The sequence below is a fragment of the Limanda limanda genome, chromosome 22 (genome assembly GCF_963576545.1).
Source record: "Limanda limanda chromosome 22, fLimLim1.1, whole genome shotgun sequence".
NCBI lineage: Eukaryota > Metazoa > Chordata > Actinopteri > Pleuronectiformes > Pleuronectidae > Limanda > Limanda limanda.
Window position 1 is genome coordinate 3,139,582 of NC_083657.1, and position 26,158 is coordinate 3,165,739.

At 44.8% G+C, this 26,158-nt stretch overlaps 2 protein-coding genes across 2 annotated transcripts in view; one reads left to right on the forward strand and one right to left on the reverse strand.

The window, feature by feature from the left end:
* Positions 1–2,402, reverse strand: part of col4a5 (collagen, type IV, alpha 5 (Alport syndrome)) — a 32,728-nt gene extending 30,326 nt beyond the window's left edge. Inside the window, exon 1 of the mRNA XM_061066619.1 lies at positions 2,328–2,402. Coding sequence (XP_060922602.1) covers positions 2,328–2,402 — 75 coding nt within the window. The remainder of the gene's footprint in view (positions 1–2,327) is intronic.
* A 3,100-nt stretch (positions 2,403–5,502) lies between these two features.
* Positions 5,503–26,158, forward strand: part of col4a6 (collagen, type IV, alpha 6) — an 87,680-nt gene continuing 67,024 nt past the window's right edge. Inside the window, exons 1-2 of the mRNA XM_061066620.1 lie at positions 5,503–5,547; positions 5,709–5,754. Coding sequence (XP_060922603.1) covers positions 5,537–5,547; positions 5,709–5,754 — 57 coding nt within the window. The 5' untranslated portion in view covers positions 5,503–5,536. The remainder of the gene's footprint in view (positions 5,548–5,708; positions 5,755–26,158) is intronic.

A 26,158-nucleotide genomic window follows, 5' to 3' on the forward strand; every position in this document is an offset into this window, starting at 1 on the left:
CACACACACACACACACACACACACACAGACACACACACTCTACGAAACAGTGATGTATGAGAAGCTCCCTTTAAAGCCAGTTAATGATTGAGAACTGAGACAATGGGAGGCCCCTCTGTGTTGATTCTGAAGTTCTGTGCGCTCCTGTTTGTTCTCACTTTCCACCGAGTGTGAAAACATCGTCTGTTCCCAAATATCAACTTTATATGAACAAGAGGAAAAGTTAAAAACTACAGCTGCACTTACTCTTAAACTTATAAAGGTGTTTCTGTAGTTGAATGGAGTAAAGGAGCATTCCACTCTAAAGGTTTGGGATCAAGCAGGTTTCTATCTATATGTCAGGTTGGGGTCATGCACACAGCTTCCACTAGGGGGCAACAGTGAGACCACTGGGACAGATGAGACAAGACTTGGTATGTCAAGGTATGTTGGGTGTGTGTGTGTGTGTGTGCGTGTGAGAGAGAGAGTAAGTAATTGACTGAAAGAGAGAGAGAGAGAGAGAGAGAGAGGGAGAGAGAGAGAGAGAGAGAGAGAGAGAGAGAGAGAGAGAGAGAGAGAGAGAGAGAGAGAGAGAGCGGGAGAGAGAGAGAGAGAGAGAGACATCCCTTGCATCATCTCTTTATTGCCGTCTCATCCAGAATCATCTCTACCCATCACCCCTCTTCCTCCTCCTCTTGCTCCTCTTCCTCCTCTTCCTCCTCTTCCTCCTCTTCCTCCTCTTCCTCCTCTTCACCCTCTTCCTCCTCTTCCTCACAGACCGGCCACCTCCTCTGATGAAGACCCTGACAAGTGGCTGAGAGCTCCTAAATGAACTAAACCTCTTTTTCCCAATGTCAAGAACAGACTTGTCCCCTCCTCTCTCTTTCACCCTTTCCCCTTCTTTTAACTTCTCCTCCTCCTCATCCTCTCTGAGTGGGCGTGGCCGGCCACATTCCTGGGTCAGAATGGACATTATCTAGATCTATCTCATCTAAAACAAAGAAAGAGATGCACAACTTTCATAAACTGAGATACGTCTCATATCGGTCTAATGATAAATCGGTTGGTTCTTCTGATTATGTCAAATTCTGTCAGTGTCTTTATATTTGAGGAAGGTGAAAAGCAGGTAAAGGTCACAGAGGTCAAGCCGTTTATTCTCCAGACTCAAACGAGCACCTGGACTCTGACTGGGACGTGTTTATTTCTCTGTAAACAAATTACAAACTCTCAGAGGTCGGTTTCCTCTCTGCACCTCGGCCTGATGGATTTATGATTAAAAGTCTCCAGGTTCACGCCCCTCAGAGCAACTCTGTGGCCACGCCCCTTGCTTGTGGGCGGGCTCCAGCATGCAACAAGTGCTCATGCATAAGTAATGAGTCGTGAATATTCAGCAGGTGGAGCCTGTTGGAATATTACATGAGGAGGCAGAATGACACACACAGAGTTTGATGATACAGCTGCGTCATACAGGGAGGTCAGAGATGTGCAGCTGGGAGTGAAGAGTGGGAAAGTATGTGCAGACACACACAAACACACAAACACACACACACACACACACCTCCTGCAAAGAGTGCAAAGATTATTTCCCCTTCCTTACATATTAACAAGATACTAGAGGAACTATCTGCTGCAGAATCCAGTCCTGCAAGGTGCTGGGAGCAGATCACCCAGTAAATATGGATTTTACGCACAAACACTAACATGCACTGATGTTGATTCACTAACCAGCTGCTGTTAGAACCAACACACACCTGCAGGGAACATGCACCTGAGCATAAAGTGGAGGACAAAGTATTTAAAGCCTAGGAGAAGCAGCCTTTCATGAACTAAACCAGCAGCAGCGTGTGTTGTAAGACTTGTTCCTGGCGCTGCAGGGCACAGACTTTGTGAATCACTGCATGAGAAGTGTGTAATGGTTTAAAAACGACACATGCACACTGTGGTTGCAGGAGAAGAAGAAGAAGAGGAAGAAGAGGAAGAAGAAACGTGCACGGATAGAAACTACAAAGCAGGAGGTGCTCGTGGGTCCCCGTCGTTAAATAAAAAAAGAAGTGCCATCAAAGCCGCGAACAACGTGTGTAATTGGTGTAATTACATGGTTATTACCACCGGTGCAACACAGCAGAACCCGCAGTGACATTATTATTATTATTATTATTGCCATTATTCTATTGAGGAGAAGAATACGCGCTTGTTTTAAAGCTGCTCCTCTATTTATAAACTCCGCTCGCGTCCCGGTGCCGGCGGAGTGAGGACGGCAGGTTCCTGTCGGAGAACCCGGACCTGCTCACCCGGGGGGAATCGAACCTGTGAACCCGCAGAGGAGGAAAAGGGAAATGTCACTTACCGCAGATTGGGACTCATGCACCGCGACGCACAACGCGAGGAAGAGGAGCAGCTGGCTCCTCGCGTCTGTCTTCATCTCGCTGGGGGAATAAAAAAAAACACGGGTCCTCTCTCACTGGCTGTGTGGCTGTCTACTCGTGGTCATAGCCCGGCTTCCCCCCCCACTCCTGCACACTGGTGGACACTGGGAGATGGACAGTGGGAGACACGCTGGTCCTCGGCGGTGCTGGCTGCTGCTGGTTGCGCCTGCAGACGCTTCTGATCCTGGTCCTGGCACCGTGCGCCTCTGCTGTCCTGCCTCTAACTTTTTTCTTCTCTCCTCGACTTGCAAACCTGCCCCAGCCGGATCTACTTCCCACACCCAGTGCGCATTGATATCCGAGCCCCCCTCCACCCACCCCCTGTCCTGTCCTGCACACACACTGCGACACACACTTGGTGTTAAAGTGAAGTTGCAGGAGGTTTTACGCACGGAAATGTGAGTGTGTCCATAGCAGCGGATCAAATTGTTCCATTTGGATTCTGTGCGTAATTGTTAATCCAAAGTTTCAAACTCTTCTCCAACTGGATAATGTTAGGACCTCGCAAGGTGCGGATGGATATGACTCTTCTCCTGCGTGTCTATCCAATCCTACCCAACGCCCGAGGCTACATACACACACACACACACACACACACACACACAAAAAGGTTTGGCATTAAACCTTTATTTGACATGTTCTATACGCCCGGGCACGTCGCATTCCTGCCAGATTATTAAAGGTTAAATACTCAACTTTGACTCCTGTCAGAAGGAGGCTACTGGCAGAATGGAAAAAAAAGAGAGGAATTAGTTTTGTCTCTTTGAAAAATAAATTCGGGAACGTCTTCTTCTCCTTCTCCTTTAACTTGTGCTGGTTTTTTTTATATAACATGGATTTGAAGCAAGAGGCTCTTTGGATGGAAAGTGCTGCTGATATGAAATCAGGAGAAAGTTAGAGACACATGAAATCCTCAGAACATGAAACTCAATCTTCACATGCACATTATGAAATATCTAATCCCCATGAAACTGAAAGAAGTTGGGTGTTGGTTACATATTTATATAAAGTTACCAGGAGTAAATGATTATGGATTATTTCCACTCTGGCTCTCAGTTTACAGTTATGTGTTGTAGTTTTGTAGATGTGGGTTTATTCTCAAGTAAAACTTCAAGTTTCTGTTCCAGGAACAAGAATAAATTGTTGGTCAAAAACATGAACACGTTTCTTTACCATGAAAATTAGGTTTTACTCATCTTAAAAATGTATTATTCTGGATGTTAAAATCGTGGTAGCTATTCGGAGTCAGGAAAAAAAATATTTTTATTTTTTAATGCTTCTCGATATAATGTTTTCATCCTGCGTCGCTTTATTCGAATAAAGTTGCGTTTGTTTCCCCTGTGTGTAAACAAGGTGGAAAGAAGTTACCGCTTTGATCCAGCAGGGGGCAGAGTGTCGACTACATTCTGTGGGTTTTACGTGAAGTCTTAGGTCAAAAAGTTTGCGGAAAAACAAAGGGGACGCAAGAAAGCCGATAAACGTATATTGACTGTCCGATGATACGACAAAGTGTGGATTAAGATCTTGTGTTATGTATTGTTTTGTAGTGACACTAGCATGAAGAGCAGGAACACGTAAAAATAAATAAAATAAACTTTTTCCTGTGGTGTAGTGTGAAAGAAGCAAACAAAAAAAACGCAATAAGTCTTAATATTGAATCGCTAAACTTGTAGAATCCCGATACTTGTAAAGTCGCGATTCATATCGGATCCATGTATCGTGATAATATCGTATCAGGAGATAAACGTAAAAATCAGAGCCACAGTGGAAACAAGTTTATAACTTTATTCATGTTTGACTTGATCTTGATAAAATCTGATCCACGTCTCATTTGCAACTGGTGGAGAAGAAACCAAGCTTTACATGTTTTATCTTTTTTAACTTTTTTAAAACTTTCAGAAACTTCTATATCGTTTGTCAGTTGACAACACGACAAGAAACTCAACCAGATGCCTCTGTTGAGTAGTTTGGAGAAAGTTTTGAGACAAACGCTGTGAGTTTGAGGTTTGAATTGGGAATAAAGTTATTGGAAAGTAATATATTGATTCAGGCGACAGTTGAAATAGAAAATATAATATTTTGTATGACAAAGTGCGAAGAAGGGAAACAAAGAAAGTTGTCTTCATCCAAGAAACATTATGGAGTTGAACTAAAATAAAACATGTGTGAAAACCTGTTCTACACCAAACTTTTTATTGTGGTAAAACGACTTTATTGTGAATGTATGAGATTCTACACAAGTATCACAGAGATTTTATGTATTTGTATAGTTTTTAATTGATCATATTGGTGCTATATGTGCACATTACACTTGAGACCATGTGAGAAACTCCCTTCTCAGGAGTTTTTAACACAAACGAATCAACACTTTCTGATGTTTATTGAACTTCAGTTGAAATAGATTAGTGGAAAAACGACTTTATTGTGAATGTATGAGATTCTACACGAGTATCACACAGATTTCATGTATTTGTATAGTTTTTAATTGATCATATTGGTGCTATATGTGCACATTACACTTGAGACCATGTGAGAAACTCCCTTCTCATGAGTTTTTAACACAAACGAATCAACACTTTCTGGTGTTTATTGAACTTCAGTTGCAGTAAAACTTGGTTCTGGAGCTTCTCTGGACTCCTGGTTCTCCTGAGCAGCACCGAGCCTCAGCCCCATGTGTCTGCAAAGTGCGTGGTGGACTCGAACCCCTGCTGCAGCTGAAGGTGCAGAGGCATGAATGACATGTGTTGGCCCCTCCTCTCCTCGGCTGGGCTGCGCTGCAGATCTGAAACAACCCGGAGAGCAAAGCAGCGACTTCACCGCTGCGACTTTGGTGAGTTGGATAAGCTCCGATATTCTGAAGTGAAACCCGGAGAGGAACCGGGAGTCGGTGCCGAGTGGGTTCCAGCTGCCGGAGGAGTGTGTGTGTCTGCAGTGTGTGGCACCGAGGGGACTACTTTATCTCTTGTGTGTGTCTCTCTGTGTGTGTGTGTGTGTGTCTCCGGGCAGATGACGGCGGGTTTGGAGCCGTGGATGAGCGCGTTGGAAGAGGCTTGCTGGTGAAGACAAGGGGGAGGACGAGAATCGAACCTGTGGCTTTCTCTCTCTCTCTCTCTAACGGTCCGGATCCAAAATGAAATTCCTGTAAGCATCTGTTTTTTTATTCCCACCTCTTAGAATAAAAGCCAGATTCCATCCAGGTCGCGGTGCGGCTCCTGGCTCCCGGTGCACGTCACCTTGCGGGACAGCACCGCACCGACCCGCAACAACCCGCAACTTACCGACTCTTTACCTCCTCTCCACAGGATCTGCGTGGTGGTGGTCGCCTTGGCGGTGAGATCTGCGCACGGAGTAAGTTCCCGTTTGTTTACTATGACTCTTCTCCAGGTGAAGTGGCCTCTCCACAGTTTATCTATAGAACCCAATGCAAAGTGCAGGGGATCGAACCTGTGGTGTTTTCTGAACTGGGACCGAGAACACGCGTTTTTTTATTCCCTATGAATATCCCGCTGTGCGTAAAAAGCCTCATGTGAATCCGCAGCTGATTGTTATGTGGAGAAATTACGCAGCTGGAAAAATAATTCTAAATCCAAAGAGCAGCAGGTTCTTGTTGCGTAAATTACATGTTTGTGTGTCTGTGTGTGTGTGTGTTTCCTGTCACATCCTGTGCAGCCAGCAGCAGACTCACTGCAGCTGCTCTGGATCTTTCTTTTCAGTCACTTTACAAAACTTTTAAATCATTTTAGAACCTTTAATTTCCGTGCATCTTGTCATAATCATTCCAAACCTTTTGCCTGGTTGTGTGTGTTTGACGCTGTGACTCGTAGTTGTGTATTTCTACGTGGCCTGAGGGATTGAATAAAGCAGTTCATGTTTGACTGGGCCCGCTCGCCTTCATCTGCAATTCAAACCCCGCCCCCTGCTCATGAATATGCAGGATTAGGAGATTATGGCATGAACAGGACACGCCCATGAGAGGAGGTATGCAATGCCTCTGGTGGAAGCTACAGATTCTTATTCAGAAAACATATTTATGTAAATCAACGGGTACGAGCATTGGGTACAAATAAATTAATATTATTTTTGCAGTTTTGTTAACATCTAAATCATCTGGTTTAGATTAGATTAGATCAGATTCAACTTTATTGTCATTGCACAGTACAAGTACATATGCTACGAAATGCAGTTTAGCGTCTAACCAGAAGTGCGAAAAAAAGGCGTATTGTGCATATTAAAGTGAAAATTTAATAAATAGGATCTGTACAGTAGAAATATATATGGAATATAACAGTATTAACAGGAATTGTAAGATATAAGGACGATGAATACACTATGAGCAGGCTAAAAATATAAATATATATATAAATATGAATACACTATAGGCGGGACAATACGGTATAAAAGGTGGAAGGATTTGTTTTATTGTGGAATTTTGCGACGTCACCTTTGACCCCTTTGCTTAATGCACGAATAACTGACCAAAGGCAAACTAGCTAGTAAATAAAATGCGACTGCTGCTTATTTAAAAGTGGATCTGATATTATAACGATAATTGACAAGTTCTGTATGTCGTCAGCTGCAGGAGGAGGGGCTAAATAATCAACAAATACTTTCCCGTGTATGTAGCACGTGTGTTTAATCACGGCTAACGGGTCAGTGTGGGTTTTATGTTAATGGTACCGATCGGGTTTGGATTTGATTCGGTAATAGTTGCGGCTAGTGCCATCCTTCAGCCACCTCCGGGGGACAATGGTGGTCCTGAGCAAGCAGTTAAAACCCTGAAGGAAACCCTGCAGATCTAGAGAAGCATGGGCAACATGGTCATGCAGAGCGTCCTACCCTAAATGTCAAAGAGAAGAAGAACACGGGGGAGGTTACATGAGCACAGAGACACAAACCGACCATCTGTGATGACAAGGGTCAAGTTAAATTGGGAACAGGAGGGTCAATCAGTGCTACAGCCGTCCTGAATTAGAATAAGAAGGGGCCGGGGGGGGGGGGGGTTGTGTTGGATGGGGTCACTCAGGTTGATCGGGGGGGGCAATATTTGGTGCACGAGGTTAAAAATGTTGTCTTTTGGGAACCTGAAGGGAATTGAACCGCTGGACAGGACTCGGCTGACAGCGCTGCATTGACTCTGAATGGACTGCTCCGCCCACTTCCACCTCCCTGTTGTCCCGTGGGTGTGTGTGTGTGTGTGTGTGTGGGTGACCGGGCGGCTGAGTGGATAGATACGTGTGTGTGTGAGTGACAGACGAGTTCATTGGGTGGTCCGGGTCGTCGTAACCTTGGTAACCGTGTCTTTGATGGTGGCGTGGCGGCCGTGAAGTTCATCGACTTTTACTCTCTCTCCTGTTTTCGGCCTGTGGCGGACGAGCGAGTTGAGTTGAGAATAAAGTTGGACGGACTCAGTTGTTGTCTCAGGGGAAACATCGCACACAGGTGAGGAGGAATGGGGAGGAGAAAGGGGAGGAGTCAAACATGATTCCTGTACAACCCGGGGCAGCTGGGAAATCATCCATCCATGTAGTCCTTACATTTGTTTTGGATGGAGCTGGAATGCAAGACGTGGGTGGATGCTCGTATTGGTTTTGTGCTCCGTGGGACAAAGGAGGGGTTGTGGAGAGAAGAGCAGGAATCAGACATGTTGGAGGAATGGGTTTATTTGCTCATGTTCGTTTTCTTAAGGTGAAGCATACGATCAAGATTCTGTTCAGACATGTTTCAACGTACTTTCCCTGCACCCACTGTTTCCCATGTATTATTTATGACAATTTAATAATTGTTAGCAGAGTATAAACGCAGACTGATTAGTGTTCACGTGAGGATCCTTCAAACCACACAAATCACTTTGAAATCTGTAATTAGTATCTTCCTCCTCCTCTCCTCTTCCTATCCTCTCCTCTTCCTCTTCTCCTCCTCTTATCCTCCTCCTCCTCTTCCTCTCCTCCTCCTCTCCTCTTCCTCTCCTCTCGTCTTCCTCCTCCTCATCTCCTCCTCCTCTCCTCTTCCTCTCCCCTTCAAGTTTCAAGAGTTTTTTATCTTCCTCTCATCTTCCTCTCTCCTCCTCTCCTCTTACTCTCCTCTTCAAGTATCAAGAGTTTATTATCTTCCCCTCCTCTTCCTCTCATCTTCCTCTCCTCTTCTCTTCCTCCACCTCCTCTTCCTCTTCCTCTTCCTCTTCCTCTTCCTCTTCCTCTTCCTCTTCCTCTTCCTCTTCCTCTTCCTCTTCTTCTCCTCTTCGTCCTGCTCTCCTCTTCCTCTCCTCTCCTCTTCAAGTTTCAAGAGTTTATTATCTTCCTCTCCTCTTCCTCCTCCTCCTCCTCTCCTCTTCCTCCTCGTCTCCTCTTCAAGTTTCAAGAGTTTATTATCTTCCTCTCCTCTTCCTCCTCTTCTCCTCTTCCTCTGTCCTCTGTCCTCTCTCCTCTTCGTCTCCCCTTCTGTCATCTTCCTCTCCTCTCCTCTTCCTCCTCCTCCTCTCCTCTTCCTCTCCTCTTCAAGTTTCAAGAGTTTATTATCTTCCTTTCCTCTTCCTCTTCCTCTCCTCCTCCTCTTCTCTCCTCTCCTCCTCTCCTCTCCTCTCCTCTCCTCTCCTCTCCTCTCCTCTCCTCTCCTCTCCTCTCCTCTCCTCTCCTCTCCTCTCCTCTCCTCTCCTCTCCTCTCCTCTCCTCTCCTCTCCTCTCCTCTCCTCTCCTCTCCTCTCCTCTCCCCTCCCTCCCTCCCTCCCTCCCTCCCTCCCGCTGCTGAATTCCTGCAGAGCTTGGCAGGACTTGTCTCTCTCTCTCTCTCTCGTTCGCTGCAGGTGCTACAGGCTGAAACATTCCAGAAACACTAAGTGAGGCGACTGATCAGAGCTTGATTTGTAGCTGTTCTATCACCCGCTGCTTCCCCCTCTTTCCTATCACTTTCTGTCCCGGCCGCTTCCACAAGTGAGCTCATTCACCACCGGCTGATTTATGGTGGGATCTGTGAGCGGTGGTCCCACAACCTCTTCAACCCTGATGTCACAAGTCATTTGATTTCTCCCTCCGGCTCTTTCCTTCCACTCTGGAGACAGAGAAGATGAACTTCTTTTTCTCTGGAACGTTTATCTCATAATTGCCGAAAACTCAATTTTCTATTTTCAAAGCTCCTGGCAGTTCAGGTACCAGACGCTGCTGCACATGTCACTCGTCTGCTCTTTAAGTGTTTCTGATTCATTACTCTCCTGCTCTCTCTTTGCAGATGAGAGATTTCATTCCAATGAGCCTTCAGGGCTGAGATCATCAACAGTTGGTTTATTCTGATGGAAACAGAAGATTGTGCTGATGTTTCCATTTTCCATAGATTATATCTCTGTGTTTAGTGTCAAATCTGAATTAAAGGTTTTTTTGTTTATTGTTTTTTTTACGATGTGAGATGAAAGAGAAGATGACGAGTAGAAACAAAGATCGACCACATGATTGTCGTGCAGAGAAACCTTCAAACTTCATTAAACGGGATTTATGACTTCTCGGTCGGGTAAAGAATATAAATACTTCGTAGGTGTTGGATCTGAACGTGTTTCCGGATGTTTTTAGAGGCGGCAGCAGACTGAGCATGTGGTCGAGGGTTCGATCCCCCAGAGGCTTCATGAGGCTGAACTCCAGGAGAGGGAATGTGTAGATCTAGGTCCGGATGAGATTAGTCACGTTGATGGAAAAGTTCTGATGTCGTTTTGAAGTGAGACGGATAAAAGAGTCGGGCGGGTGAATCCTGAGGGAGAGAGAAGAGGGTGGAGTCATTCATCCCTTGCTTTCCCTTCCCTTCTGGAAGTTGGAATGACCCGTATCCTCCTTCCACCCCTCCAGTTCCTCCCCACTGTCCTCGGAGGCTAAACCACTCTGTCAGTTAGTGCATTAGGAAACCTATAAACCAAACCTCGCATGTTTAACACGGCGCTGAAAAGCCCCTGCTGCTCCTGTCCCACGCCCCCCCGCTCGGAGCTGCACAACCTGTGTACACACATGTTTGTGTGTGTTGGCTGCGCTGGTGGGATGAAGCACTTAACTCCTTTTGGGGGAAAAACCCCTCGTGGATCTGTTGAAGAGGGCACTCTGGCTTTAGGGATATTTATTTACCACAGCAGTGCACACAAAGAGATTCCAGAACCCGCCCCCTTATCCAGATTAGCACAGAAATTGAATGAGATGTTCCCGGATTCTTAACGCATCCCTGTGTCAAATTTCGTGAAAAACGGTCCGGTAGTTTCTGCGTCATCTTGTTCACAAACACACAAACGCACAAGTGAAAACACAAACCTCAGCGGTGGAGTGAAATCCTTAATCTCAGGTTTCTCTCAAATCAATATTGACATAGAATGAGATTCACATACAGGTTTTCTTTCGGTTGAATTCGACGAGTTTTCTAAAGAAGTTACGCAACCACCGGGAGCTTTTCCCTCTCAAACCTTGCACTGCTCGGGCCTGTCCGTCAGGAATGTGAAGCGATCTTTGCAAAGCTAAAGTATGATTTGTAGACTTTTGAAACGTCCAAAAACAATAGTGAGCGACGTGCGTTAACGTGACCGCTGACAGACGCTCGTCCTCCTGCCTCGTGTTGTTGTTGTTTCTCGTCATTTGTGCGATAGCGATGTTTGTGCTCGTTTCCAAAACTCCTCTCTGGCATTCGTCCAGACGTCCATCTCTCCAAGCACCCCCCCGACAGGTGGCTTCATCACTGTTTTCCCTGTCAGCTTCAAACTAAAGTGCTTCAGTAAAGAGTCTCTTATTGTGACAGATGGAAATGATCTGTTATGATTAAGTATTTTGCTTTTCCTCGGCATTTGTGTTGCTTTTCGACTTTAAGTTGCGTGTTCTTGCCGAACATCGTCACCACACCGATCAGGTCGTGATGTGAAGGTTGTGGCAGCACGTGGAACAAGAAGTGTCTTATTGTACATTAGACGGATGGAAATGATCTGTTTTGATTAAGTATTTAGCTTTTCCTCGTCATTTGTGTTGCTTATCGACTTTAGTTGTGTGTTTGTGTTGTGTTTTACTGGTTTCCTGAGATTCGTGTGTTCTTGCCGAACATCGTCACCTCACCGATCGGCTCGTGACGTGAAGGTTGTGGCAGCTCGTGGAACAAACAGGCCAGGGACCTGAAAGCACTTTCACCACATGTCATCACACCCGTCTCCTCTCGGACCCCCGGACCCCCGGCTCTCTCTCTCCTCTGACCAAGCACACGCTGTCAGTTTGTCCCCCGATTGGTCGCGGTGAACTTCAGGGGTCAGGGGGTCAGGCCCAGCACAAAGGCAGCGGGGGGGCTCGCGGCTTCGCATTCCACCGTCACCGACTTGACGCACTTTTGTCTTTTTGCTCCTTTTTGCCTGAAAAGAGGACGAGAGTAAAACGCAGAAGATTTTAGAGGAAGCAGAAAAGAGATGAAGGAGGGAGGAGGAGGAGGAGGAGGAGGAGGGGGGGGTGTTCTATCTTTCTGCAGGCCCTGGAGGGCATGGGGGGGGGGGTTTGGCGGGGGGGGCTCAGTGCTGTCGCAGCTTGTTGGACGAGCCCGGTCCCTTCTCTCCTCGAGGCTGTTTGCACTTCAGACGGATTAGAGCTCCAATAATCTGCTGCTGCTCATCTGTTCCTCCTCTCCCGCTCTCTCTCACTCATCCCTTTCTTTTCCTCCTGTCCCCCCCCCCCCCCTTACTTGGTGCTCCTTTCTTTATTTTCATATAACACCTCAATGTCCCTCATGTCTCTATTCAAACAGGACGAATTGGGCATGTTAAAGCTGCAATATTTTCATTTCAACATTGGATTAGATTAAGTTTAGATGAAATATGTAATGTGAGTTTCCACATATTTACATCAGGAGCTGGAGCTTATACATCTCTTTAATTGGACTGATGTAAAATTCCAAATCTGTTAATGCTGCTTTGAGTAACAACACAACACTTATATATTTGGGCCGTGCCGCTAACTGTCCGTTAATCTCGTGATAATTGCAAAATAAAAGATGATGTCACAGTTTTTAAATTGATTTAATCTTTGTAATCGTCTAGTTGTCCTTCAGGATCCTTGAGGATTGTTCTCATTGGTTAATCACGGTTTCCAACAACCAGCATCATCATCATCTTTTGATCCAGGTTTTATCAACATTTCCAAACCTTGTATTCCAGACGTCAATTTTAAAATAACCCACGGCAACATAATTCCTCCCGAGGACTTTTCACTGTGCGTTTTGAAGTCGGTGGAAAACCTGACAGGTTCAATTCCTGCTTTGATGCTCCACTCCCCCCCCCCCCCTTCCCTCCCCCTCCCTGCAACATCATTACTTTGGCATTAGACAACAACATCAGCCCTTTAAGTCAAACATTTTTCCCTCTTCACTGCAATTATCACCTGCGTGCCTGTGCAGGGGGAACTCGTCTCCGGTTGTCTGCCGCTCGGTGCTCCGTGGTGGAGCTGGTGGTCGGATCCACCGACACTGACTGGCTTTCAAATTACCATTAATGTTCTCTAATGGAGACGTTGATTACAATTTGTGGGCAGGAGATACAGAAGGTGCAGATGTATTTGATCCACTTTGCGGCAGCTGAACCCAAAACAAACGTTAATATCCTGTTTAGCTTTAGCTTTAGCGCGGCCGTGCTAGCTAGCGGTGGTGAAACCGGGCTGAAGCTTTGTCTCGTCCCACAGAGACACCGACATGTCCTCACTCTGTCTTTGCTCTCAGTTGAAATGACATCAACATATATAGGAGAATATTTTTCCCAAATTTTTACATAGTTGACAACTTTCCCCCCCTCGCCAGGCCCTGTATCCATGGCTACCGTATATCCAGAGGTGTCTTCACATTCATTCCTCAAGTAGAAGTTTAGACACTAGGGTTTAAAAGGACTTCTGTAGAAGTTGAAGCATCAACTCAAGCTTTTTACTTAAGTAAAAGTGTAAAAGTACAAGTTTCAAAACTACTTAAAGTATAAAAGTAAAAGTAAAGTAAGGGGAATTTTTTTCACATTAAGGACAAACTCTTAAGCCGCGTCTCAGGGGCCTATAGTGCACGACACCACCTCCTCCAAAAAAATTTTTTTTCTAAAAGCCCTAAATATGTGGTTTCTGAGTTCTTTTAAAGAAAACTATTTGAAATGCTATTCTATGTATTTACAACCTTTCTGTTGGTTTATTTGTTCGTGGGCCAAGAGAGAACCAATTGAATTTAGGCGTGGATCCAGATACATTAGTTTATTAATAAACACCCTCTTTAATTTATGGATCTAGATGGAAACTCTCTAAATCTTGAGAATCCCCTTCATTCATTACTCAAGTAGAAGTATAGACACTAGAGTTTAAAAGGACTTCTGGAGAAGTTGAAGTATCAACTCGAGCTTTTTACTTTAGTAAAAGTGTAAAAGTACAGGTTTCAAAACTACTTAAAATATAAAAGTAAAAGTAATGACTAATCCTAACCCTTTCCATTAAGGACAAACTCTCCCTAGTTTTCTAAAAGCCATTATGACTATAATGTTATATTAAAATGTTATGTTGAAAAATGTGGGATGCCACATTGTGTGTGTTTTTGAACGATGACAAACCCGAATGAAAACTAGCCAAAATGAAATCGGAGTCACGAGGCTATGTTTAAAATGTAAAGGAGTAAAAGTAAAAAGTCGTCTGAAAAATAAATACTCCAGTAAAGTATAGAAACCCCAAAATGTCTACTTAAGTAAGGTAACGAGGTATTTGTACTTCGTTGCTTGACACCTCTGCGTATATCTGTGGCATGGTAACCGCCGGCGACAGCCCGGTGTTGTGCGGCGGTGATAGTAACACTATCATTGGCACATCAGTTGTGTGTCAGGTATTGTGTATTGTGTATTGTGTGCGATTACCGCCTCACTGTGTCTCTGCCTGTCCCTGTAATTACTGGAACCTCCGCTCAGTTTTTTCCAGCTCTTTGTCTCAGACTCATCCTTCACTGCCTCGGCTGTGCCAGGCGGGTAATCCAGGTAACCTCCCTCCCTCCCTCCTTCCCTCCCTCCCTCCATTCCCCCCCGCCCGCCCTAGCTCCCTATAAATGACATAACTTCAGCACATCCAGAACCTTCTTTATTGGATTCCTTGCCCCCCCCCCCCCCTGTGTGATGCCAGCCTGTTTGCATTCGTCTCGCTTCTCCCTCGTCTTCGTCATAACTTCGCCGAGGCAGCTGCCGGAGTTAATGATGCCGCGGCAGCGAGGGAGAAGCTGCCTGTGGCGGTGGAAGTGCCACAGCTTATTGACACGTCTGTGAGGCAATAACCTGCAGATTTAATGCTTTCAAACACAAGTCCTGTGAGGATTCACTTCAGGTCTGAGCAGAGAGACAAACGTTATTGCTTCGTTCTGTCGTGTTGACTCTGGAGTTTATCATTTTTCAAGTCAAATATGTGGTTTCTGAGTTCTTTTAAAGAAAACTATTTGAAATGCAATTCTATGTATTTTATTAGATTAGATTAGATTCAACTTTATTGCCATTGCACAGTACAAGTACTTATACAAGGAAATGCAGTTTAGCATCTAACCAGAAGTGCAAAAATAGGCAGTAAAAGTGCAGTATTGTGCATATTCAAGTGCAAATGTAAATAAATAAGATCTGCACAGTAAGAAATACATATGGAATATTATAGTAATAACAGGATTTGTAGGATATAAGGACGATGAATACACTATGAGCAGGATAAAAATATAACCAATATAAATATGAATACACTTTAGGCGGGATAATACAGTAGTAAAAAAAGTAACAGTTAGTGCCACCTTTCTGTTTGTTTATTTGTTCATGGGCCAAGAAGAGCCAACCCAATCTAGGTGTGGATCCAGATAAATTAGTTTATTCGTTAACATCCTCTTTAATTTATGGATCTTGATTGAAAACCTCTAAATCTTAACCTCCCCTCCCGGTGGTCATGCTGTTTCACTTCACTCTGCACCCCCCCAGTCTAACCTCTGTCAATCAGCGTTGTGTTTATGAACGCTCGTAAATCACAGAGATTTCCCAATTTGTCTTCTGGGCTTCGTCCAGAGGCAGAAATACCTCGATGGTCAGGTGCAGTTTACTGTGTTTAGAAGCCGAGTGTGAAACTAATCACCTTCACTCTGCAGTCGAACCCCCCCCCCCCCCCCCCCCCCGGCGGCAGCTCGTCCATCATCAGTGACAGAACCTGACCGGCTTTACTTTTTATTTTATTGTAACAGGTCGTGATCGATTTATCTTGAAGAATCAGAATCAGAATCCGAATTCTTTTTATTGCCACGTATATTTGCATATATTGGAAGTTGCCATAGAGTGGTTGGTGCACTGTACATAAAAACAAAACAACAATATATACAATAATCAGAATCAGAAAGGATTTATTGCCAAGTAGGTTTACACCTACCTGGAATTTTCTTTGGTAAAAAGGTGCATACATTTAACATAAAGCAATAAAACACAATAAGTACTTCACATAAGAATGAAATAACTGTATATAAAACAAGAAAACGGATATATACAAGATATAAAAAGTTAAATAAAGACAGTATATTGTATATACAATATATACAGTAAGAAACAATAAGTTATGACGATTAATTATGTGTAAAGCAACAGTAATTCAGACGTTTCCTTCCGTTGCTCTTTTACCGACCCCAACAAATTCCAGTAAAACAATATAAATCTGGTCCCTGCAGTTATTACACTGAGCATTTGGGTTTTGTATTCCTCAGTTATTAAATTCTAATTAGAATATACAGAAGTTGATGATTTGGGCCAAAACTGCATGAATAGAGTTTCAGAGCCGGAGTGAACAGCTGTAAATTAGCTTTTGGTTTGTTATGAAAACCGCGGTCATGTGGTTTCTGACCCTCAAAAAAACAAATATTTAACCCGTTAACAAAGGTTGTCGAGCTTCATTAGGGTTCTCTCTCTCTCCCTCCGTGGCGTCCTGTTCTCTGGGGCGCCGCCGCCGCCTCGCCCCCCCGCTCCACCTGGCACCGTTCCCTCCGACCTCACTCGGAGCCTCGTGCTCTCGGCTCTGACTCCATTCATCAGCGAGTGAAGGGCCTCAGCCGCTCCGCTGGCTCGGCTCGCCGTCGCCCACCAAGGCCCCAGAGCGGCCACTAATGAGGGAGGGGTGGGGTTGGTGGGGGGGGGGGGGGGTGGGGGGTGGAGATCGTTATTGTGCCAACCTTTCACCGGGAAAGCAAATCGCCAGCTTCCACTTCCAGGAGGCGAGATGATCTCGTGTTCGGCCTCATCTCACTGACCTGCGTTAGAAACCAGTAGAAAGTAGGTGGAGGAGGAGAAGGAGGAGGTGGAGGAGGAGGAGGAGGAGGAGGAGGAGGACGAGGAGGAGGAGGAGGAAGCTGGAGCCAGTGTGTTTGTCAACAGAGGCCACTCAACATATTTATTCAGCCAGCTCCTCTTGTTCCTAAAATAGCTCAGTCACTCACTGGCCGGCCAGAGAGAAGCTTAATCTCTGTGTGTGTGTGTGTGTGTGTGTGCGTGTGTGTCTGTGTGTGTCATTATTTCTGTGAATGGTCAGTGTGTGTGTGTGTGTGTGTGTGCGATAGAAACCAACACACTGCTCACTAACGAGGTTTTCGTGACAGTAACGTTTTGTTTCTCGTGACATTTTGTGTTGAAACCGTGAAGAAATTCACGTGTTGACTTTGTGCAAAAGCAACATTAGTCGAGCTTGAGTCCACTGGAATAAAAGTTACACATTCACTGATCTACGTAGTTCTTTGTTAGTTACGCAACTTGTCTGTGAAATGTCCTATAAAACAGAAAGTGCAGACATGTTTATTGTATATTATATAATAGTTTTGTCAAGAATGCAAAGAAGGGGAATAGGCAGTATGTTGGAAATCATTATGACCAATGCTATACAAGTATACACACCATAAAAGTATGAACACAAGTCAAGTGGTTGTGTTTGTTTTAAACAGTACAAGTTGTAGCAATAAAATGCATTGAAATAAGAATTGCAGAACAACCACAGTTTTTAGTTTTTAATAGATACGAACATTTAAAATCCAGTTTGTTATCTCCTCCTTTTCTTAGCGTGTGAGTGGATGTTAGAGGATGAAGTGAAGGTGGTGAAAACAAACATACCACAGAGAGGCAGAGCAACAATTAGATAAAGTATGTGTATGTGTACGATCTTTTTATCAATTCCATAACATTTGCATATCAGCTCAGCCTGATGCAGCCGGCGTGTCCCTGCAGCCGCCCTAAGGAATGTGCTGAGATCAGCGTCTTGACATTTCCATCGTCCTCAGACGCAGGTGTGAACGCCAACTCGCATATTTGATCGTAAATATCAATTCATTGACTGTACAAAGTCGTGTAATCACCAGCGTTCCAGTGTGCGGTGGGATGTTGGTTTGAACCCTCTCGGCACTTTGCATACCTCCTCAATTATCTCTTTGCTCTCTGACAATCCTCTGAGGATTCGTGTCTCCGGGGATCGAACCCCCGGGACAGAGCTGCTGCTGAGGCTCTGTGTTCCTGCAGGTTAGAGAGAGATGAGGTGATTCTGAGGTTGAGTGGCAGACGTGATCCTGTCGTTCTGAGGATTCTAGATGAGGTATCGGGTTTACACGGAGAATCCTCCCATTCAAACTGATCCTGGCTGAAGATTCACCTCCTTTCTGCTCCTTCAGTAAACTTCAGGTCAACGGGAGGTTTTGTGAATCCTGCGTTTTCTTGTGTTTGTCATTCCTGAAACTCTTTAAACAATGACATCAGTGCAGGGGCGACAGCTTGTGCACACAGGACGTTCACCCTCTCGCCCGGTGCCGTGGAAGGAGAGAAGGTATTTGCAGTGTTTTGGACACAGCGTGAGCTCATTAACTCCATGTTTCAAAACAGTCTGGTGAGGGAATCTGCTCAGGGTCGTGCTGACCTTCAGCCGGAGTCTCTGAGACTCTTCATCCCAGTTAGAGAGAGATAAGAGACTTGTTCTAGAGTTTAGATCGTTGCTCGGACGAAATCTCCCATGAGAATAATTCTCTTTTTGAATTTGGTTGGGGTAAAAACACACTTGACTTCACTCTGCACCCCCCGAGTCTAACCTCTGTCAATCAGTGTTGTGTTTATGAACGCTCGTAAATCACAGAGATTTCCCAATTTGTCTTCTGGGCTTCGACCAGAGGCAGAAATACCTCGATGGTCAGGTGCAGTTTACTGTGTTTAGAAGCCGAGTGTGAAACCATCACCTTCACTCTGCAGCTCATCCGTCATCAGTGACAGGACTTGACCGGCTTTATTTTTTATTTTATTGTAACAGGTCGTGATCGATTTATCTTGAAGAATCAGAATCAGAATCAGAATCAGAATCAGAATTCTTTTTATTGCCACGTATATTTGCATATATTGGAAACTGCCATGGTGTGGTTGGTGCACTGTACATAAAAACAAAACAACAATATATACAATAAGACAATATATACAGTAAGCAACAATCAGTTATGACGATTAATTATGAATTAAGCAACAGTTAATTCAGAGGTTTCCCCCCGTTGCTCTTTTACCGACCCCGACAAATTGCAGTAAAACAATTTTTTTGTATTCCTCAGTTAATACATTCTAAATATCCATCAGTGACAGGACTTGACCAGCTTTACTTTTTATTTTATTGTACCAGGTCGTGATCGATTTATCTTGAAGCAGCAGTTATTTCAGAGGTTTCCTCCGTTTTTTCTTTTACAGATCCGACCAAATGTCTGTCGGGGAAAACAGTCGACCAAGTGGTGATTGGCAGAGGTGTAAAAAGTACTGAAAAATTGTACTCAAGTAAAAGTACCTTTACTTTGATGAGATTTTACTTAAGTACAAGTAAAAGTACCTATCTAAAAATCTACTCAAGTAAAAGTAAAAAGTAGTTCATTTAAAATGTACATTAAGCAAAAGTTACTTAGTTACCTCCAACAACTTGATGGGGGCCGCTCCTCTACAGTGCAAAGAAAGGACAAGGGCTCATAAATCCTTTCCAACAACAGTTATTTTTAATTTAAGGAGAATCTTTACAAATATAAGTGCAATGACATTAAACATGTCAAACATTAAACATTTAACATGTCAACACAACGTTTAAGAATTTTTGGGAGGACATGTCAAGTTCAGTTCATTTCATTTTAAGGTGGAAAGTGAGAATGAAAGACTTAACTTGTTTTTTGGAGAAAAACTTTATGCATCCATATGTATCAATCATGTCTTTATTATCTTTATTATAATGGCTAATTTTGCGTGTTTTATTTATTCATACTCTGCACACAAAAGTCACAACAAATCAAAGTTTTGATACATTTATTTTGAAATGGTTTTTACTCAGTGACGGATGTAATTTCCAATGTAAGTACAATACTTCAGTCAAAATCTACTTAAGTAGAAGTAAAATTACCCATTTTAAAAACTACTCATAAAAGTACAAATTGCACAAAAAAACTACTTAATTACAGTAACTTGAGTGGTGATTGGTCCGTTGGTTCCAGTAAGACGATATAAAGCTCAGTTATTAAAATCAATCATGAGAATAATTCTCTTTTTGAATTTGGTTGTGGGTAAAAACAAATTACAATACATCAGGTTCGATATATTAAAATCAGACACGTTGAGACATTTCTTAGACTCAAAGAGGGTTTCTTGGAAATCATCCGCTGTCCTGAACTCTTTCTGACGCTGAGGCTCGTTCCTCGAGCTTCTCCCTCGACTCGGCGTTGTCAGGTGCGACCTGCGGGCGAGCTTTTCTTTTTTTCCGTTTCCCCCCCCACAGGAATGTTCAGGCATTCCCGATCCCAGCGGCATTCCTCATGACATTTAGGATCCTGGAATCCGTGACAGGCAGCAGGGGGACAGGTCTGGACTTAGGACCCGTCAGCCTGTGTGAGAGCTAGCAGCTAATGAACCGTTGCCAGGGGCGACAGGAACATTCCATGTCATCGCCATAGCTACCGGCTTTCCCTCCCCCCTCACGACCACCACCCCCCCCCCCCCCCCCGCTGCACGCCAGCTCCTCGAGGAGGTCACACACCTGTCTGCACCTCTTCTTTCCTTTCCTCACCTCCCCCCTCCTCTCCTTCCCCTTGTCTTTCACTCCTTTCCCCCCCACCCTCCCACCCCCCCCATATTCTCATCTGAACTCAGTGACTCCATCACTTTCCTTTATGTGAGATAATCTGTTAATGTCAACACCAGCGGCTTAGGGAGCAGGTTTGATTAAATACAATATCAATATCAATTTCTAGTGTAGATACCTGCTCATGTTAATGTTTGGGAGGCTTTTATTTTCACTTTTTTGAAAGTTATTTGTTTAACTTGATCAAAAACCTGCGGAATTCCCCAGGGATCGATTTTAAGGCCAATTCTTTTTTGTCAATTGACCAGTTGTTTCCCTTTTTAAAAGCATTTTTGATATATATATGTCCGGATGTCACATAACTTGAGTAATATGTGAAGCACTTTGAACTGCAGTCACATTTGGGGAGAGGTACAAATAAAGTTTGATTGATAGATTTACACCAAAGGAAATCAAAAAGTCAAAAGAGGCAACATATATATGTCGTTGAGATTAGTTTTTAGACAAAAGAGACACATTTACATTTGGTAAAGTCGGGATTCTTTCACCCGGTTAAGGTGAAATTTCCCATTAAGATGTTTCTTTAAGCGTTCAGCACTTTTAGCGAGTCGGGGGCCATCGGACTTGGTTTAGTCTGAGATGTTTTGTTTAGATGTAAACTAAATTGTGTACTCTGGAGTATGCTCTCCCATGAGTCACAGATCCCCTGTGAGACTACACAGTCTGGAAATCCAGTTAACAGATAACTGAGACATACGTTAAACATTTTGTTGCACGTTTCTTTCCTCGGTTGGTTTTTCTCCACCTGGACCCTCAAGCAGATGCTGGTTTCATAGGTGACTCCTGCCCTGGAGCAACGGAGAAGAAAAGAAAAGCTGTATTTTTAAAAGTCAACAATACCCATAAATCCCTCTGTGTGAGAACATAACTCCTGGGTCACTGGGAAAAGCCGCGAGGGGTCAAAGTGGGAGCTGGAGGTCAAAGGTGCCCGGGTGCCAGCGGGTAGGCTCTGTGGTTTGTAACTCAATGTTATATAAGTGGAAAGACTTCAATTACATAAGTTATGCACATCACCTCCAGGAATATATCGGTGAGGACAAGAGCACACATGCCTTTTAGATTTGAATTCTACACACGGCGCGACATGAAGGCAAACAGCCGGGCGTGACCTTTGCCGACCTTACCAGAGGTCATCGTTTCATCAGATTATTGACTTGGAAGCTTGTTGTCTCTGCTGATAAGAGGAGAGATGACTGAGGTGCTGGAGTCGCCTCCGGGTTTATTACCGTGCGATAGCTGGTGACCATGGACTCACCTGTTGACGGGGCGGCTGTTAAACTCCTGGTTTGAGCTCTAGAAACATGGATTCCTGCAATTTCCTTTAAGACGCTGCAGGTGAAATAATTGACACTTTCAGACAATTACGGAAAGTGACAGTTGTTGGCTGTTAAAGGGGCTATTATCCTGTGAAGCCCCAATTACCCGGCATTCCTTCCAAAGCACCGTCATTTGTTCTAGCAGCGAAACCTTCTGCTGTCAGCCTCTCCTTTTCCACCCGGGCTCACCCTGCTTGGAGTCAGAGCAGAACTCCTGTCCGGACTTGATCTCTGTGACCTGACAGGAGAAACAAACAAAGGGTAACGCAGGGTAACATCAAATAGCTCCGTGACCGTTGACATCCCTAAGAGAGACGGTCAAACACCTGGGGGGATCGGCCCAGCCAGAGAAACGGTTCTGGACTGACCTTTAGCTGCAGGTCTGGAGATAGGATCAGTCGCTGTTGTCAATGATGAGTCTTTGGGAATGATTTAAGGTGTTAGGGCTCAGCAGAAAATACTCAAGGCTGACAAGGATCATCTGAAGAGTCAGATGCAGAGGTCAGGAGGGACGTATTGGGAGTAGAACAATCTTTCCTTGTTTTTCCTCTAACACGCCCACGCCCAGTTTTGAGCAGACTGAGCAGAACAGACAAATAGCAAAGAGGAAGTTTGAAGGACCTGGAGTCTGGGGAGATGTTTTCGATGGTAAAGATAAAAAAAACAATAAAGAGCAGAATGCCCCAGATGCTGGATGTAACTCCTCATTCTCTCAGCACCGTAACCTTGTCTACACAAAGGACACAAAAAGAAAGCAAAATGGAGCCGGGGCCTCTTCCCCCCATAACTCAGCCGCTATTTACGACCAAATTAAAGCCAATGCACCGCCTTCCTTGTCCCCTAAACAGACTTTCCCATGACGCTCGTTCACATCATAAGGTCAATGTTTACACCTCCACACCCCCCCGCCCGAGGTGGTCAACATTTCCTGTTCCTCGATGTGAACGATGGCTTCTCGGGGTTCGAACCCCCCGAGTCTCGCGCTCAGCGGCCCGAGCTCGTCACTGCACTTCATCCCGAGGCTTTAAGATAAAGAATGTTTGGATGGGGAGACTCCTGTGTTTGTGATTGGATGTAAACGTTCGCTCTGGGAAAGTTTACGCTGTGGAAACATCTGTTTGTCGACTAGGTGTCGTCGGGCAGATTAAAGGTGAGCAGATTCAGCGTAGGTGGCCTCAGACACTTAATGATCAGTTGGAGCAATTCACCTTAAAGGAAACGATGTAGTTTCACATCCACACGTGCAGAGATACCTCCCAACGTTTATCTGAGGTTCACGTCAGACCTCACACCTTCCAGAGTTGTGTTGCTCTCGCACAACGACAATAACGTCCTGGAATCTACGACTCGCTGATTCCAAGCAGCTCGTTATAGAGCGTGATTGAGAATGAATAAGTGACAAAGTGAAGAGCACTTACACCAGAGAGCGCACATACCAAATAAGCTCTTTTGTTTTTAAGAGAGAGGGCGGCTTATGGACGACGATTTCCCACAATGCATTGCACGGAGGAAAAGAAGTAACCTCTCATGGCTGGGAAAGAAGAAAATGCACATAAAAGGTTTAATTTGCATAATATTTGTCAGTATATGAGCCAGTTAATTGATAACCTGACCAATAGGAAATGAAACAGAAATCTTTGTATATTCTCAGAATCAAACTGGACCTCAGTGAATCATTAAATTGTTTGGAGACGGACAGAAAGTGAACCCGTCCTTTAATGAAGCAGGTTAATGTGCAGCAGCCACAGTTGTGTATTTACTCCCCTGGAGTCTCTCTCTCTCTCTCTCTCTCTCTCTCTCTCTCTCTCTCTCTCTCTCTCTCTCTCCTTGTTCTGACCTAATGTCGAACGTCCACCCTGGCATTCCATTCCCTCCACTTGTCCCAGCCTCTCCACAGAGAAGGTCAAAGGTCAAACCAGAGAGGAGAGGGTGAAGGAGGGGTGGGTGGTTGTCAGGGAGTTGTCCTGCATTGTGTTAGAGTGTTGTGTAGGTTTTGTAGGTTTTTTTGGGTTTGTCTGACCGGCTGCGGGAGAGAGAGAGAGAGAGAGAGAGAGAGGGAGGAGGTGAAGATACAGAGGGAGAGAAAGAGGTTCTTCTTCTTCTGAAGTTCACCCAGGCCTCACTGATCACTCATGGTCCACTGGAAGCCACTTTGTGTTATTAGGTAACCAGGTTAAATGAAGCTTTTAGCGGATCTGGGATCTGTCTAAATCAGTTTCTAGCTCCCGTGTCCTTGTCAGCAGGATTACACAAAAACTACTGAATGTTAAAACTACAGTTTTCACAGATTGTCCAGGGAATCATTCATGAATCTTAATAAAAAATCTAGATTTTTCCAGGAGGTCCAGCTCCACATTCCTGTTTGCAGTTCCTCTCCACGTGCTGAGCTGTGAAGGGCGAGTCAGGGCGATAAAACCTGGACCCACATCGCCGGTCTTTGGAGTTCTCTGTTGCGTGACTGTGATGCTTGAGCGGCTGAGGTAAAGGAAGCGTGCAGAGACTGGAGACGCTTGTTTGACAGAAGTTCTACAGTAGAAAACACCCCAGGGGGGAGTTTGACCAGTGAGAAACATAAAGGAAAACGCCGACCTGGTTTCTTCTCCTCTCTCAATGCAGATGAAGCTTCTTTCCTGTTTCTAAACGTTTATCTGCCGCTGAGTGAAGCCTCTTAAGCAGCGGGTGAGATTCGCCTAAAACGCCTGTCTGAGGAGAACTGAAAGTACATTGAAAGCTGTTCTTGAACCATTTGGAGTACATGCATGAGCTTGGTCTCTTTGAAAGGTAACATTCTGAACTTTCCCCCCCCCCAACAGTCAGAATCAGTCTAAGTGCTACTGGCATTGAGTGATAGCAGTTGGAACACAGTGAAGTAGAAGGTTTTTATTTCCACCTGAATATTTTTTGTTAAACAGATGCCTGCAGATGACTCTAGCTGGGACGTATGAGCTGGAAAACACACTGGGACCCGAGCATGAAGCCTTGACTAGCCGTGGTTCAAATTTGATAACAATACCACAGAAAATGAATATTTCACAGATTTTTTCCTAAGGGCATGTCTAGGTGTTTTCCACAAAGGTCATTTGGAACTATGGTAACCAACTGGGCTAAAAAGGCAACTTTTACACTCAAAATCATACTTTTATATAAAGGAGGCAAAACCGGTCATATGGTTTAAAATTTATACAAATAAACATCTTTCATCTTGATGCTGGCTGCGCTGAGATTACGCAACAGCTGACTGGCTATTCTTTGATGTAATAGTGTGTTTTGGACTGATTATGTTACTGGATTGGATCGTGTGGACCTTTGGTACCAAGACTGTTTTCGTTGGAATGTTATCGATCTGTGGATTAATATGAAGCTTCTTAGGTGAGTGACGTCGACTTTGTGATTGTTTTTTTTGTGTTAGTGTCTTGACTGAGACGTTAATTGTACCGGCTGTGGTGATCGGATCTTGAAATGGTTTACATCAGTTGAATCGGAAGAAGAATCTTAGCTTGCTGATGATATGTTGCATCAGTATCTAGCGGTTCTAACACATTCATCAACTCCTCTGGGTCCAAACCCCCACTTAGATCAAAGTAAAGCGTCAACACGTTTGATCCTCTCTCCCGACGCCCTCTCGCTGAGCAGCGACTGGGATCCCGCTGCGTCCCGGATCTCCTGCTTGACCTCTACTCGCCTCCCGTGTGAATCACTTAACCCTCCGAGCGGCGTCTCCGTGTTATTGCAACGCGTCTGAAGCCCGAGACGTCTCCCGCCCGGATGTCAAGCACCTATAGCGTCTCCTTTATTATCTGATTCTATCTGCTGCCTGCCTGTGACGGCCTCGCCACGGGGGGGCGGCGGCCTGTGAATATTATCTCTGCGATCCACAATATTGTTTCTGCGTCTTTACGTCCATCCGTCATCTTAACGTCTCCTCGGTGTAACGCTCCCCCAGCGGGACACTTGACCCCCAGTCGACCTGGATTACTTCAGTGCGGTTTGATCCAAAATGGCGACCCTCCTTGTGGGATTCGTCACTTCAGAGTTCCCCCCCGACCCGCCCTCCCGCCCTCTCAGAGTCTCTGGGCTGACGGCAGGTGGCTTGTCCGGGCAGGCTCCTGCAGTGTGTGAATCCGTGACTCCTACCAGCTGTGTAAAGCTCGGCTAAGTCTTCAAAAAGAAAAGAAGGGGCGCAAAAAAAAAAGGCGTCCGTCGTCTGCACGCCGGCGTGTTTTCAGCGGGTTGACGGCTTGTTTTTAAAAGCACATCACTCCACCGACACTGTCAATAAATGTAAATGCCGCGAGATTCTTTCGACAAGTC